The sequence below is a fragment of the Carettochelys insculpta genome, chromosome 20 (assembly GCF_033958435.1).
Source record: "Carettochelys insculpta isolate YL-2023 chromosome 20, ASM3395843v1, whole genome shotgun sequence".
NCBI classification, from domain to species: domain Eukaryota; kingdom Metazoa; phylum Chordata; order Testudines; family Carettochelyidae; genus Carettochelys; species Carettochelys insculpta.
The window spans coordinates 10,689,375-10,705,375 of record NC_134156.1 but is presented as its reverse complement, the minus strand read 5'-3'; the positions used below and the strand labels follow the sequence as shown (position 1 = coordinate 10,705,375).

The following is a 16,001-nucleotide window of genomic DNA, read 5'->3' as shown; positions in this document are numbered from 1 at the left end:
GGCCTACTGCTTCAATCCTTCCCCAGGCTCTGACGTCTGATTATGGGTTGGCAGACTGGTCTAGCAATAACAGAGAGGATGAAGGCTGTGAAATTAAAACGCTTGGAATGGTGATGTTAGGATATTCAGGTTCATTAAAGCATGTTGGGTCATTTTCAGCCAGGATTTTGTAAGACGAGGATTAGGATGCTCCTTTTGCTTAAATTATTTCTCTCCAGTGAACAAGCAGCCACACTGATTTTCCTTGGGAGTTTTGCCTGACTGATTACATCAGGTTGAGGGCTCACTGTCTCAAATTGGGCTGCCTTTTTACTGGAACCGTTTTATGGACACGTAATTTTCCTGGTGTGCTCTTACACATTTATTTCAATATTAACAGTCCTTTACTTATTCAGACTCAAATTTTTAACAATTCATGATTTAAACAAGAACTACTGCTGAGATCAAAGCTGCTTCTGAAGAAGTAAAAAAAATGAACAGAGAAAAGATCCGCAGCCTGAGATCTGTTCTGGTGCGTAATGAATGAAAGCGGGAGAAGGGACTTCAGTAGACAGGGGAGGATGAGATTAGATTTTTAGCAGTTCTAATCAGAGCTCACCCTTCTTCCAGCCTCTGATGTTTGTTTCACCTGACTTACAAGACCAGATTGTAGCTAAGACTAGTGAAACTTAAAAATCCTTTCTGAAGAGAGGCCTGTGGTGTGAACAGAACGAGTCAGAAATCAAGAAAATGTTTTTCTGTCCCTTAAAATTGCAAACTGGGGTAAAAATAATCATTAAAATTTGAAAAGTTCCCACTAGCTCTATCAGGGAAATTGCAATGAGAACAGAGGTGCTAACTTCACAGTCCCTGCCCCTGCTCAGCACTGGCCTCCGCTCCAGAGGAAGTTAATAGCTAACCTTCTATTGACTCAGAACATCGGTACAGAAACAATCGGATGGCGCCCCTCTCCCTTTTCTTTTTACTGCAGCGCCAATAGGGATATGAGGCCTGTTCACACAACTTCAGGGAACCTCAGGGATCCCATTCAATGGGGTACATAGCCAAAGCCCAGAATGCCATGAGTGACCTCCCTACCGCTTACTTCATACAGCTGGGTTCTGCCCGCTGGGGGGATGACCTTGAGATGCACGACAGAGAATGTCCATATATGGCACCACATAGATCACCTCAGAGTGCTCAAGGTATTTGCACAGATCTCTCAGCTGGTGTGAGGAACCTGGTGCAGGAGGGGCAAATGTACCATTGTCTTCTCTACCTGCCCTTGGTAAGCTGGACCCTATAAACAGGGGACTTCCCGAAGCTGCAAGTTAGAGAACATGGAAAATGAAATCTACTCCTGTGCAAACTGCCAACATGGGGTTATTGTCCCACTTTCGGCTTTAGGTCTGCGGACTAGGCCTATGCCCAGGGACTGGCTTGTACTCTGAGACCAGGCCTGTTGATAGGGAGAGGGGTAAAGGGAACAGTTCCCATGGGGCCTGGCATTTCAAAGGCACCCGGAGCTCCAGCCACCACCACTACTACTTTGGCTGTGGCGGCGGCAGTGGCTGGAGCTCTGGGCCCCTTTGAAACGCCATGCCAGCACTGCTGCATCGCTCCTAGTGGCTCTGAGAGGGAGGGGGAGCCTAGTGCCGCTGACTGTCCTAGGCCTCACCCCTTCTGCCTTGGCACCACATGTTGCAGGGGCAGGGAGCAGGCCCCCCTCCCTCCTTGCCCTGCAGCCTGTGGTGGCTGTTGGCCCCACTGTCTGAGGTGAGCCAGTTTTCTCTGACTGAAATCCAAGCCCTGCAGCGAGCTGGTTCTGGAAAATGACTCTACTCTAGCTGGGACATTTAGATACTGCAATAGCACTTTCAGAAACTCCTAAGGGTTTCTGGTTCGAAAGTGAGCGTGGACAACCCAGGACCCTTTTCAAAGTCCAAACCCTATCCTCAAAAAAGAAAACACAAAAGCCTCAACAACGTTTGGATGAAAACTGGAAAAAATGATTTGAAAAACAAACAGAAAAAAAAACAGATAAAGGTATAACTAAAATTTTCATTAAATTTGGTGTGAATCAGGGCTGCAGACCCCCCAGTTCAGACTGATGCACGTGTGTCATGAAGTAAGCAAACAAGTGTTCCACCACACACACAGTTTAGTGGGATGCCTCACAGCAGCCGTGGCCAGCCGTTAGTTACACAGCACTGCCATTCAAGTGAGACGAGACGTTAAGTTTCCCAGTACCTTGCACTGCACTGGCTGAGCTCTCCATTATTACATCATCCAGCATTAGATCTAAAAGAATGAAACGACATTAATCATCTGGAAGGACGCGCGGCAAGAGTTACATTCCCCTTCAACAGTTTCTACCATTTCTCCTTTCAGCTACCCAGCTCTGTAGTGGCTCCAGCATGAAGATTTCTAATAATGGTCTCTCCTAGATCCCCTTCTGGCAAGTGGAATCTGGCACTCCCGCCCATTCTGATACAAGGGGGGAAAACTAAGGTGCAGGTGCTCCTACCAATTATGCCAATGGACTCAATCAGGTTGCAGCAATTTAACAGAGAGAACTTGGCCCTAAATTTTGAACTTCCATCCCAGGATAAGACCTACATGACATTTTGTCCTTAAGAGAGGGATTGAGTAGGACTTGTGCAAAAGCCTTGGCAGAGGATGAATTTCACCCTCGCAGAGGAATAGCGCAATGTGCTGCTTCCAACCCTGCATGCTACACAGCTAGGATCTGCATCTGTCATGCGAGCACTGTATTCGTATGCCCATATGGTTTTTCTTTCTCAGATGCACCACCCTGGATTAATATGGAAATAGACTAACATTTAAAAAACCCACCCTGTGGTCACTTAAACCAGTGGTTCTCAGCTAGGGGCCTGGGGCCACATTAGGCACCATCAGCAGGTTTCAGGGAGTCTGCCAAGCAGGGCCAGCATCAGACTTGCTGAGGCCCAGGTGAAAGCCAAAGTCTCATTGCATGGAGCTGAAGCAGGGAGCCTGAGCCCCAGTGTCCAGGACTGGAGCCAAAGCCTGATCAACTTAGCTTCATGGGGCCCTGCACGGTGCAGGGCCCCAGGCAACTGCCCTGTTTGCAACCCCCTAATGCCAGCCTGAACTTCATGTACAGAAAACACTTGGTTCTTTGCACAGTTGGGCCATGGAGTTTTTATAGCATTCTGTGGGAATCTCAGAAAGAAAAAGATTGAGAGCCCCTGGATTAAACAAATTCCTGCTATCATCATCATCATCATCATCATCAATCCTGCTATTAGCTACTACCAAAAATCAGTGACAAGGCCAACTTAGACCTAAAGGAAGCCCCACTGACTGCAATGGAATCAGAATCATGAACCTGAGGGGAGAACCGGGCCTTGATCCTGAAATGGCGTGCCAGTTGCAGCCACAGATCGAAAAGCAAGGCAATGACATCTATTTGTCATTGAGAGCAAAACTGGATGTACCCAGTCAAAACCAACATTTTCCTTGAATGTGAATTGAGAAAAGCTTTGTTCTAAAGCTCTCGGGAAGGCTGCGTGTCTTTCTTTCTCAAGGAGGGTTAGCACTCAGCAATATTCTGTTCCTCCGTAGATTGGCTGTTGCCTCTTTAATTAGACATTTTACAGACCTGAATGCAAATATCCACATTTCCCAGGATGGTTTGTGATGCCTTCCCAGGCCAGCCTTCTGCCTGATTCATCTTTTTTCTTTTAGCATTGTAAAAAAGGTCACTCATAATGTCTCTATATATTGATTTTAATGAAGCTTAGATTGTTTTCTTCCCCAAACCTAACCATACAAAAAGGACATTTGCACCTGCATATTATGCCATGTTCCAAGGAAGCAGCTGCCTTTTAGCAGTTGTCGGGGAATTCAGACTACCCTACAGAGCTTTGTATATATATTAAATGTTTGGATAAAAACAAAACCTTTTCATATATTAGTTGTATCCCATTTAATTGAGACTAACTGGTAAGATCCAGAGCTATTTGCTTTATTAATTGTGTCCACGCTGGGTCAAGAGCCAACTGGTTAAATTTCCCAAAGTTGACTGGGCTCGTTGTAACAGAGGAAGGAACTGGGACACAGTCTCTTCTTGGGTTGATCCATGAGTCTGAGTAGGAATTGGAGATGCTATAATGTATCCAGGATATTAGACTATTTCTTTTTAGGCCCAGACCCCCCTAGTGCAAGCAAAAGGGCTCTGTGCAGCTGCAGAGCTCTGGCCATACTGTCCAGGCTTTAAGCCCTGATTTGGAAAAGCATCCTATTTGGAACCACACATATGCACTGTACTTAAATACTATAGCAATCAACAGGATTTAAGCACATGCGTAAAGCAAAGCACATGCTTAAGAGCCATGCTGAAAAGGGATGGACTTAAGCATGGGCATAATTGCTTTCTGATTGGGAGCCTTCGTTAGCGATATTTGTGTCACAATAGTATAACTAAGCTCATGATAACTTTTATAAACCTTTCAGACTGAATGTTACCAACTTTCACATTGCTAGCACAAGCTCCTGATCAGAGACAGACTTTTAAATGTCACTGACATCCATCCAAGATAGAAAATGAAATGTGAAAAAAGTAGAGACAAGCAGCAAGGAGACTAAACGGGAGAGGGTAACAAGAGATACCATGAAGAGATGGGGATCTGAAAAAATTCAACCAGAACAGAAAGCATGCAAGATGGAGGAGAGTACCTCTGGCCTTTGACCTCTGACCTGAATGTTATTTCCTGCTTTTTCAAACAAACCAAAACTGAAGTAAAAAGAAAAAGGTCAGGTTTTTAGATTTTTGACAGAGTGTGAAGGTTTAGCATCCTTCCATCAGGCTAACAGAATTTTTGAAAGCTACATTGTTCTAAGAGGGCCGCAAGTTTGTGTCACATTTTATCATTCAATTTATCTCACATCAGTGTCAGTTCATCTGGTTAATATTTGTTACTGAATTCTTTTTCCATCTGTATTTCTCAAGCAAACTCATTGATATGTATCTATAGGGCAGTTTTTAAAGCATTTCTAGAATAAGGTGGCTTTATTATTTTATTACATCCTTGAATAGTCCTAGAGTGACTTTGCCAACAAATAAACCTGCCTGATAAACAAGACAGGTAATGTTGCTGGGGCATATCAAGGTTGTAATAAACCAAATAGTGAATCCAGTTATCAGCAACAGTGTTCAAGACTTGGAGGATTTATGTCCTAGTCTGACACTGTTGATCTTTGCAGTTGTCACTATTTGTGTAACACTGAGCTTGTGCTGCCCACAAAGCTCTGGGTTTCGTTTTTAGGATTTAAAAAAAAACCCTTGTACGTAAAGGTCATTGCAAACCATGCAGCCATTAAACATTTTCCATGGTTTCTTGCTCCGTCTAACATGGCGTTCTTTCTTTCATGCAAATTTCATCGCTTGGACATGCTTTTTTTCCCCTTTCTTTGGAGGTGAATGATCATTAGATGCTAGGCAGGGGTTAGGAAATTGTGTCAAAGGTCAAGCAGGACTCAGAAAGATGTGGAAAGACTACCGACCAGCCATCTGTTTCTCCTTACTCCTTCTCTTTTTCTCCAGCCGGCGAAGCCTCTTCTCCTCCCGTCTCTTGGCTTCTTCCTCCTCCTGGTGCTGTCGACACTTGTGGAAATTCTCCACCACGACCCCCACGAACATGTTGAGGACGAAGAAGGCCACAATCAGCAGGAAGGAGATGAAGTAGAGGAGCATCCAAGGGTTATAGTTCATAACTGGCTACAGGGTGGAGGGAGATAGACACCAGTTGAGCTACAACAGGCAGCGCAGAGCGCAAACTGAAGGTAGGCTGAGCCTTGCTAGCCAGGCCTGCACTGGTATGCTAAACAAGACAATGTGGAAGCTGCAGATCTGGCCACAGCTGAGCTTACAATCTCAGGCCTAGGACTCTGTATGCGCCTGAACTGCAGCCCAAGCTGCAATATCCACATGGCTATTTCTAGTGCACTAGTTCAAGTCTCACGAGCGTAAGTCTGTCTACACAGGCTGGGAGGTTTGTTCCTGACTACAGTGTAGACATATCTCAAGGAGGCAGAGATTTTGGGTGCTCATCTTAAGATAAAGGTGATTTTCAGAAAGCAGGAGATCAGCACAATCAGGCTTCCTTGGGGCATCATAAGCAGGGTACCCAAAGTCACATGAACACTGAAGAACCATGAACAGTCTATTGTGCCAAAGAGTGAGGCAACAGAACCCTTTCCCTGGAGGTGCTCAAAGACTTCTCAGGCTCACAACCCCACCTCTCAGATAGGTAGTATTCCCTATTTTACAGCTATTACAGGTTGGACCTCGCTGAACTGGTACCCTTAGGACCAGTCCGTAGAGTTTGCCAGACCAGGACAGGTTGATACTGGTCCCTCTGTTGTTGGCCTTGGGGCTCCCCTATAGCCATCTGGCTCTTCTGCTGGATGCCAGCCCCCATCCTTGGGCTCCCTTCCAAGCCTCTGGCCCTGCTCCCAGCCACTGGGCTTGGCTCCCAGCCTTGGAAAGGCTCCTGGCTGGTGTCCCCACTACCAGTCACTGGGCCACTTGCTGCTGGACTGGCTGAGCTCTGGTCCCAGCATAGCTCCCTGCCATCAACCCCACCTCCACCAGTTTGGCTACATCATGGCCGCCAGACTGCTCTCCTGGACACTGGGGCTCTCTGGTCCAAGACCATCTGTGGTCCTGTTTGACCACAGATATCGCTGGACCAGAGGGCCCTGGATTAGGTAGATTCAACCTATACTGCAAGCACCATAGATGCGTACAACTACCTGCTTGTCTTACACATGGCTATGTTGCTGTGTGTGACTCATAGAGGTAAGTCCCAGTCAGTATCTTTTATCTGACCCTGGCTCCAGTGAACTTTGTTGGTTTGGATAAAATGGAATCCAGTTCCAAACCACCCCCAATGTTTCACTAGTGCAAGAAGAACAACATTTTGCAAAATGAAAACCAACAAGCGGCCTTTTTGGCTGCGTTTCTCTACATGGTGTTCATCTAGAAACCATACCTGCTGGTCAACTCCTACAGCATCGAGGCCATCATACATGATGTCCACCCACCCGTCTTTGGAGGCCAGAACAAACAGAGACATCAGGGCCTAGAAATGCAAGGGCCAAAGTTACATTTAGTTGGAAACCAGCTTATTAGATATTCTCTTTTACCTGTGACATTCAACTCTCCTTTGCCCTTCTCCATTTGGGGATTTGCATTTGTGCGACTATTTTACCTTGCCGATAATAGGACATTTTTATGTCCAAGGTTTCCCGGCAGCAAACCTTGTCAATGTCAGACACTGGTCCAGCAATGAGGCCTAATTCAAAAACCACAAAGCCAAACACAAAGGCAGCTTCATTTTCACCCTCCAGGTCTTCACTGCTCACTACTAATTAGGCCCTGCCATGCTGCTAAAATAAGGATGTGCTCCATCAGCAGCTGTAAATGAATGGGATGTTGAGATGCATTGGGTACAGGGTGTCCAGCCACATTAGTCAAGCCCTGCTGCTAGATGTATTTAGTTTACTATGCAGCAGTGAAGCAATTAAATACACCATGAAGCTACTTGTGCTTGTGTGATTCCAAAAGCAAATATGTGTGGGCTTAGAAGCATTGCATTTAAGGTTTACAGGGTGTAGATATGTGAAGGGAATAGTGACTGTGGTTCCTTAGACCACCCTGTAAAAAACCCTGTAAGTAATTATGCATAGATTTTTAAATCAAGGAGGTAAAGGAGCAAAGAAGCAGATTACCATTCCAGTAATACCTGGCCGAGATTATCAAAATTATACTTGTGCCGGACCCATTTGTAGCTGGCTTCTGCACAGTCTGATTTGTTTGTGATGTTTCTGGTATCCTCCCCTTGGCAGACAAAGAACTTCCCTTTGAAAAGCTGTAGAAGAGAAGAATAAGGGGTAAATCCACTAAATTTACCTGCTCAGCATGGGCAGCTCACTTACGACTAGATGGGCAGCCCACATGATCAAATCAAGTTAAAGGTAAAAAAACTCATTAGTGCATGGGACTCAAAGTGTGAAGCCTGGCACAATAATAGTGACTGTTTAGTTCAAAGGTTGCTACTGAGAGAAAGAACATAAGATCAGCCATACTGGGTCAGACCAAAGGCCCATCTAGCCCAGGATCCTGTCTTCCGACAGTGGCCAATGCCAGGTACCCCAGAGGAATGAACAGAACAGCTTTATCAAGTGATCCCCTCTTCTGTCACCCATTTCCAGCTTCTGACAAACAAACTAGGGATACCATTCATACCCCTCCTGACTAATATCTATTGATGGACCTATTTACCATGAATTTATCTACCTCTTTTTTGAATCTTTTAAAGTCCTGGCCTTCACAACATCCTCTGGCAAGGAGTTCCTCAGATTGACTCCACATTGCATTAAGTACTTCTCTTTTAAACTTGCTACCTATTGATTTCATTTGGTGACTCTTAATTCTTGTGTTAAAGCTTGAATGCCTCCTCCATCATAAGTTAGGACACTGATCTTGAAGGCTTCCTTGCAAGAGGATGGGTGAGCCAGAGGACTAGGACTGTAGGCCACAGCCTTCCGCTTCTAGGGCATTGGTTCAGCTCCAGCTCAAGTGTGTAGATGTTACCATTTCATGGCTGGTTAGTGAACTCTATGAAAGAAGTATGGTGGTGTCTGTTGAGTTGCCAGTGAAAAGCCTACTACAAGTGTGACCAATAAAATTAGCCCTGGGTGGAACCTTTTGTTGGCAGAGGAGGAAAGGAATGAATGGTCCACAGAAAGAGAACATGCTCTTATTCCCACAGGTCAAAGTGAGAGGTGGGGCAGTGGGGAGGAATCTTGTTCTCCTCTTGGACCTCCAGGATGAATCAATGAGACTTCTATTTCTAGGGCTGTTACCCTAGCAAGTTTCAACAGCACTAATCCCCCTTGCTTGATGGTACTCTCCATCAATCATTAGGCTGCACTTCAGGAGAGTCTCTGCTAATATCTTTATAAGAAGAGCATAAGAATGCATTCATATCGTTCCATTTTGTGAGAACCTGATCTTGCTTAGACTGGCATACAACAACAGATTCCAGTGGAGTTACTCCTGATTTACACCCAGGAGAGATGCAGCCTTGCTTAGTTCTGGACTTGGGACATGGCAATTGAAACTGAGCGAGTGAGGCATATAGGAAATACTGCTCTACTGAATGAAGTATCTTGCCATGTTTCCCTGTGACAAAGCATCCTTCTAGCCAGGCTCCTTAAATACCACTGGTGTATTTGAAAAGAGCAGCTTGTCATTTATGAACTGTTGTTCTAGGCCGAATGACTACAAACCACGGAGATTAAAACAAAGCCACACATTACTTTATGTATTTCCTTTGGCAGCAAGAACACTTTTCACGAGAAGGGCAGGGATACTGTCTCCCAGAGCTAACCTACATCAATTGTAGCTAGAAGCTTTTAGCTCTAGTATGGCTAGAGATCCCTGAGGGATCACCATGTTTTCCTACTATGGAGATAGCAGCTTCCAATTTAAACAAGAATGTGAATGCTGATTTTAATATATTGCCAATGAGTGTGATACTTAGATGACAAGGGGCATTTTAATAATATTCAGATGGGGCCTGTTACACAACCATAAACAGGAAAGGGCCTGATCTGCAGACATGCTGAGCACTGGCCACTCACAGTCACTGTCAGCTTGTGCCAGAGCTGCTGAGTCTCAGCATTTCTGAAAACTGACTGTGCAAAGTTTCAGCGCAACCCTGGCTTTTCTGTTTCCTTCTCCTGGCTGCTAATGATTAGCCACATATTACCATGATACATGCTTCAGAAATCTGTGTAATACAATAAATAAAAAGCTGGTGTGTTAGTGCAATCCAGGGGGCAGGAGACTAGATAGGGGCTTAGGAGACCTCAACCCTATTCTAGTGGGAACACCCTCAGGTGGACTTGAGCCCAGGACCTTAAGGAACTTAATGCAGTAGCCTCTACAGTTTGAGCCACCTCCCTTTCTGATAAGCTGTAGAAGAGATTCATTCTCCCTCTCCATAACTAGTTTAGGTACCACTACATGGGACAGTGAACCACACCCTTAGGTGTGTGAGTTACACTTGCACCTTCCTTCTGGCTGAGATTAGGCAAATCACAAACTCTCTGTGCTCCTGTCTCCTACTCTTTGTCTTTGTGGTTTATTTAGAGTACAATCTCTTTGGGGTAGGAACTTCCTCTTCCTCTTTGCATGTACAGCACCTAGCACAGCAGGTCACTGGTTTGAGATGAGGCCTTTCTATGCGAGTGCACTACCAAATATAAACCTCCTCACTAAGAGCAGACTTCCCTGATATCTCTAGAAGACTGAGTATTAATATCTATTTCCATTTTACACTTACACGGATTGCACTGGTACAACCTGCTATTTATTTATTGAATTACATAGATTTCTGAATCCATGCCAATGCTGAGTGATGTAGGATGGAGTTTCTTTTATATAAATCATGGCCTTGCCCTTGCAGTTATTCAGCATGCAGAGCCCTCACTGCCATCACTAGGAATCTTCCATGCTGAATGCAGGATCAGTTCTAATGTTTGTAAGTACTGATGTAAATATGTCAATGAGTAATTGTGACAACTGAATAGAAGACTGGAAGAGGCACTAGGGAAATCTATCACAATTAGCAGAAAGAAAATTTAAACTGCTCAGTGTGACAGGGCTCTTTTCTGCTATACATGCTTCTTGAGCTGATTATTTTGTTCTATGGGATGTGCTTAGTTTTATGGTCCTATTTAGCGTCACGGATGGGCAGGGTGATGGATGGAGATTTTGCTGTTCCTGTGCCTCAGTCTATCTGCAACAATTGTCACAGGTGGGATGTTTCTTTCCTCTTGTTCCAGTGCAGCTGAGTGGTATATTTATCAGTTCTTTAAAGTACGTTCATTAACATAAAATGTTATAAAAGCCTTCCCATCCAAACTGTGTTTGAGTTTCCAAACTGGCTTTGAGAGATCAAACGAACTTCAACAGGAAAAGGAAAACTGTGTTGAGACATCCATCAACTAGAATCTCTTTCTTTTTCAGGTGATTAGAAATTATTACCAGGGGATGGAAACTCTTTTCTGGCCTCATTCTTTGGGCTCGTGCACCCCAAGGACCAGGATGAGGACAGTTCATTGTAGACAGGTTGCCTGACGCAGCAGAAAGCTCAGACATCAATATTTCCACCAGCCTCTAACTATGTGAACTTTCAGAACCCTGCACTGAACCTACTGAGACAAGTTTTCCTTTGAGCTTAGAAACAAGCCAATTCTCAGCTATGAAAGATAGAGTATCTATCTTCCACAAGTTTAAACCTGGGAAAAAGTTGGAGAGACAATGTGTCCCTTTTCACACCACACATTGGAGAGAGAATTGAATAATTTTCTTGGACTGGGATTTCCTTGTGGGACATGGTAGGGATCTGATTGTATTAACTATAGACCCAAAGTCTGCCCTGGTTGATCCAGTGGGATGAAAAGCTGAGGTGTAGCTCAACTCATGTTCTACTGTGGGAACTCTGCCTGCACAATTCCTGATGGTTGGGAGGGAAGACTCTTGGCTGATACTTTGGCAGAATCAGCAAAGAGGTTGAAGTCAGACTACCCTAAGGTTGTGTCTACATGTGCCGTTTCTTCCAGAAGAAGCGGCATGGTAATGAGCTATCCGGAAGATGCTAATGAGGCATGGATGCAAATTTTCCACACCTCATTAGCATATTGGCGCATGGTTCGGCATCTGGAAGAAGCCCTTCTGGACTCCAAAGTACATGTGCAGGCACGCAGCCCATGGGGATTTTCCGGAAGGAAAGCCTCCTTCCGGAAGCCCTGTCTTCCTCAAAATTTTGGGGAAGAGGGGGCTTCCAGAAGGAGGGTTTCCTTCTGGAAGATCCCCATGGGCCGCATGTCTGCATGTGTACTTTGGAGTCTGGAAGAGCTTCTTCCAGATGCCGACCCATGTGCCAATATGCTAATGAGGCATGGAAATTTGCATCCATGCCTCATTAGCATCTCCCGGATAGCTTATTATCATGCCACTTCCAGAAGAAGCGGCACGTGTAGACAAAGCCTAAGTGTTCATACTCATGGCTGAACCCACTAGAACTAAGAGTGCCTGTGTGTAGAGTCTAGAATACGATTCATTTAAAAATCTCTGAAAAGTGCAAAAGATTCAGGCTACATCTACACCACAGAGATCTTTCAAAATAAGTTCTTTCAGAAGATCTCTTCTGAAAGAACTTCTTTTGAAAGAGTGCATCCACACACAAAAAACCAGATCAAAAGAGTGATCTGCTCTTTCAAATCAGAGCATCCACACAGCCCCCGCTCTTTTGAAAGAACAGGCCAGGGATTGAAAATGAAGACTGTTCTTTTGAAAGAAGTGCCCTGCAGAGCATCTTCACACGTTGTCTTTCAAAAGAGGCTTTTGAAAGGGGGCGCTCTTACTGAAAGGGAAAGAAAGAGTGATTTTGAAAGGAGCACCACATTCTTTTGATTTACTTTTGAAAGAATTCTTTTTGTGTGGACACTCCATGGGCTCATTTGAAAGATCTCCCTTCTTTTGAAAAATCTTTCAAAAGAACTTGCTAATGTAGACGCAGCCTTAGTGAGCCATTGCTATGGCTGGAATAATGTGAGATCTGCTCCTCTCATGCTATTTCTGTTTCTGGATGGGAAACTCATAAAGAAAGAAAGAAAGAAAGAAAGAAAGAAAGAAACTCACCTCAATTTGGACCTCAGAAAGACCTGTAGTCTGCACACAGTGGCAAAGATACCAAGATGCTCCTCTCTACTTGGGTTTGCCTTGATTTCCAGCTTTGCCTAGATTCCAGCGGAAGCTGGCAAAGAGCCCTGCAGGAACCCACCTGGACTCCCAAGATTCCAAAGATGATGAAGAAAGCACAACAGATGACCACGATGTTCCCAATAGGCTTCAGGGATGACATCAGGGTTTCCACCACCAGTTTTAATCCTTGTGCTCGACTAATGACCCTGAGTTGGGGGGGAAAAAAACAGGCACAAAATGCAGGTCCCTGCAACAGTTTCTCCAAATCCTTCTATCCCTCCAGGCACCAGCACAAGAAAGGACCAGAAAAACAGTTTGAAATGGTGAATGACTGAAAAACAAGAGGGGGAAAAAGCTATGAAGGGGCTGAGGTCTCAGAGAAGCTGGGGGAACTTCATACATATTCAGGAAGCCTGATGTGTGCAATGGGGAAGACAAGTAGGTGCTGCTGGGAATGCATATGCATTAAGACTTATGGGCACAGAGATTGATCCAGAGCCCACTGCAGTCTGCTAACTGCACTAGGCTTTTGACCAGGTTCACACAAAGGGAAAGTTACCCTCAAGTCATTTGCTCCCATTCAGTTGCCTATACCTCCCGCTTCATGTCCTTTTTAATTACCCTTTTTAAAAATAAACACAGATTTAATTTCAGTGCCCTCATCCATGTAAAACACACCTCCACGTCTGAGAAATTCCATCGTCTCTTGGTTGACCCCTTATGCAACACTCTCAGCTCTTGTATCTTACCTGTACCCAGCTTTGGTGCCACCTTCCAATCTAATCTGTGAGATGTGGTCCCACAGAGATAGAGCTGATGGTTTTAACTGAGTCCACTGTCACTCCCAGACCTATTTCCTGATCAACACCTTCTAGAGCCAGTAAGGATATCAGCTCTCCCCCTACCCACCACTCATCAAAGCCTCACCGCTTTGTATTTTCTGTAATGAAGCTCGAGAATCATTTCACTTCTGATCTGGATCCCATCTCCCTTTGGATGCAGCCACTAGTTCAGTGCCACTGACAAATTCGTGTCCTTAGTTCTACATCCTCTCTTCCAGGTTATTAATAGGCCATTTGAATAGGGTTGGCTCCAACAGAAATTCCCAAGCCATTCCATTGCCTAAATCCACCCTATCTTGTATCCATTCAGTGCTACCCTGTGACATCAGCTATGTAACTACTTCTGTTCTCAGTTGAGAACTTCACTAGCAGGAATATAAGCAGTAACTTTCAACATTACAGGATCTCTCTCTCTCTCTCTCTCTGGCCTTGCCTTGAATTTTGTAATTGTAGATTACAGTTGCAGGACAATACACAAACGATCAGCAGCACACTAGAACAAGCAGTCATCCAAAGGAGTTGAACTACGCCATTATACCAAGCACAATCTACTGTATGTTGTAGAGAGTTTTTCTCTCTGTTTGATCAAGAACTCCTTAATATTAAGAGCCACCAAATTTACTTTTCAGCTTCTCTTACCATAACTTAAAGCTCAATAAGGGTTTGGTTGTGCAAGGAAAATGGAATGTGCCTGGAACGAGATTGTTTCTCATTAAACCAAACAGAAAAGAGACAGCATCACCAACTCACGTACAGTCCTCAAAACTGCCATAGTTGAGTGAATGATGAAAGAAATTGAAACAAGATGAGCCAGAAAAATAAGGTGAGTGTGGAATAGGATTGGTTCTCAATAAATAAATCTTACAGAAAACAAATAAACTGGAGAAATTTGGAGTATTGCTGTTTTAGTACAGCTAAATCAATGCTTACGATATGAAGACTAGAAGAAAATGTTATTGGAAATGAAAGCCCTTTTTTGCTAAAGCATGGCGAATGGTAAGTGTTTATAGGGACAAAGAAAAATGCACTTGATGGCATTTCCATTTTTTTAAAAATTACTAAAAATGAAAGACAAATTTTAACAATCCTCTTTTTAAGAAATCTGACATAAAATAATTTAATAAAAATAACATTTTTGAAAAGGAAATAATTTAACTAAAGATTTATACATTTTCCTTTTATTCCCCACCCCCCAAAAAGCCCTTAATCAAGTTCAAGAGCCAAGCAATGACAGGTAAATTTGCTAGTACACTAATAAGAGGACTGAGCTTGTTTATATTAATAAAGCCATCACAGAGGGCTGGACTCAATGACTTCCTGAGATCCCTTCCAACCATATGATTCTATAATTTAGGGACACATTTACCAAGGTATTAAGGGACAAAGAGAGATTTACAAAAATATCAAATGGGAGTTAGACACTTAATTCACTTTGTAAATCTAGTCTTTATGGCCAAGAAGTTTACTTGTGCAGGCATGAAAATTCAGACATGTACACCCAAAAATGTCCAACTGCACCTGTAGAGTGTGGGGATGTGTGTGTATGAGAGTGAGAGAGCAAGAAATGGGATGCAGATCATGATTTTGGGACAAGACTTGCAAGCACCTTTGAAAACTCAAAATGTAAGTCATCTGTTCACATACAGGCCTATGCATATCTTCCTTCCTGGCTCTCCTCCCACTTCTACACTGATCCTATCACAGTCTCCCTAGTACCTCTCTCCGTTCTGCACAGCTCAAAGTTGCTCTGCTTTTCCACACCCTCACGGTCTGTATGTTTTGCTTTCTTAGCTCCACAACCTCCTAAAAACAAGCAGTCCTGTAGCACCTTAAAGACTAATAATTTTGTCAATCTTTTAGGTGCTACAGGACTGCTTGTTTTCTGTGAAGCTACAGACTAACATGGCTGCCCCTCTGAGACTACTAACTTTCCTACCATTTTCAGCCTATATCCCTGTGCCTGCTTTCAAGTCTAATCTAGGGTGACCATCGTTCTGTTTTTTTCCTGGGACAGTCCCTTATTTCAAGCAGTCTCACAGGCATCCCAACTGTTTTAAGAAAATGAGTTAATTGTCCCATATTTTGTGGGGAGCCTGTTCCCTGGCACCAGGTGTCTTGAGGCAGCAGCTCCCACTGCCACGGAGCTCCTCTGCTGGGTGGCTGCCCCATTCCCTGACACCCCACAGAGGCAGCTCCCACTGCTGGTGAGCTCTGCTACAGGTTGGCCTCTTCATTCCCTGGCACCCCGCTGCTGGGAGGTTGTGGAGCCTCTATCCTCCACTCACCCTCATCAGGAGACTGCAGAGACCTCACCCCTGGCGCCTCACTGTGGGGCAGCTGCTCCCATCGCTGAGGAG

The 16,001-nt window shown here is 44.4% G+C and overlaps 1 protein-coding gene across 1 annotated transcript in view; it reads right to left on the bottom strand.

Moving 5' to 3' along the window:
- CACNA1G (calcium voltage-gated channel subunit alpha1 G) overlaps positions 1 to 16,001 on the bottom strand; it is a 199,046-nt gene that overhangs the window by 44,260 nt on the left and 138,785 nt on the right. Inside the window, exons 20-24 of the mRNA XM_075014142.1 lie at positions 12,882 to 13,008; positions 7,770 to 7,895; positions 7,017 to 7,106; positions 5,548 to 5,740; positions 2,230 to 2,280 (exon numbers count right to left, since the gene is read on the bottom strand). Coding sequence (XP_074870243.1) covers positions 2,230 to 2,280; positions 5,548 to 5,740; positions 7,017 to 7,106; positions 7,770 to 7,895; positions 12,882 to 13,008 — 587 coding nt within the window. The remainder of the gene's footprint in view (positions 1 to 2,229; positions 2,281 to 5,547; positions 5,741 to 7,016; positions 7,107 to 7,769; positions 7,896 to 12,881; positions 13,009 to 16,001) is intronic.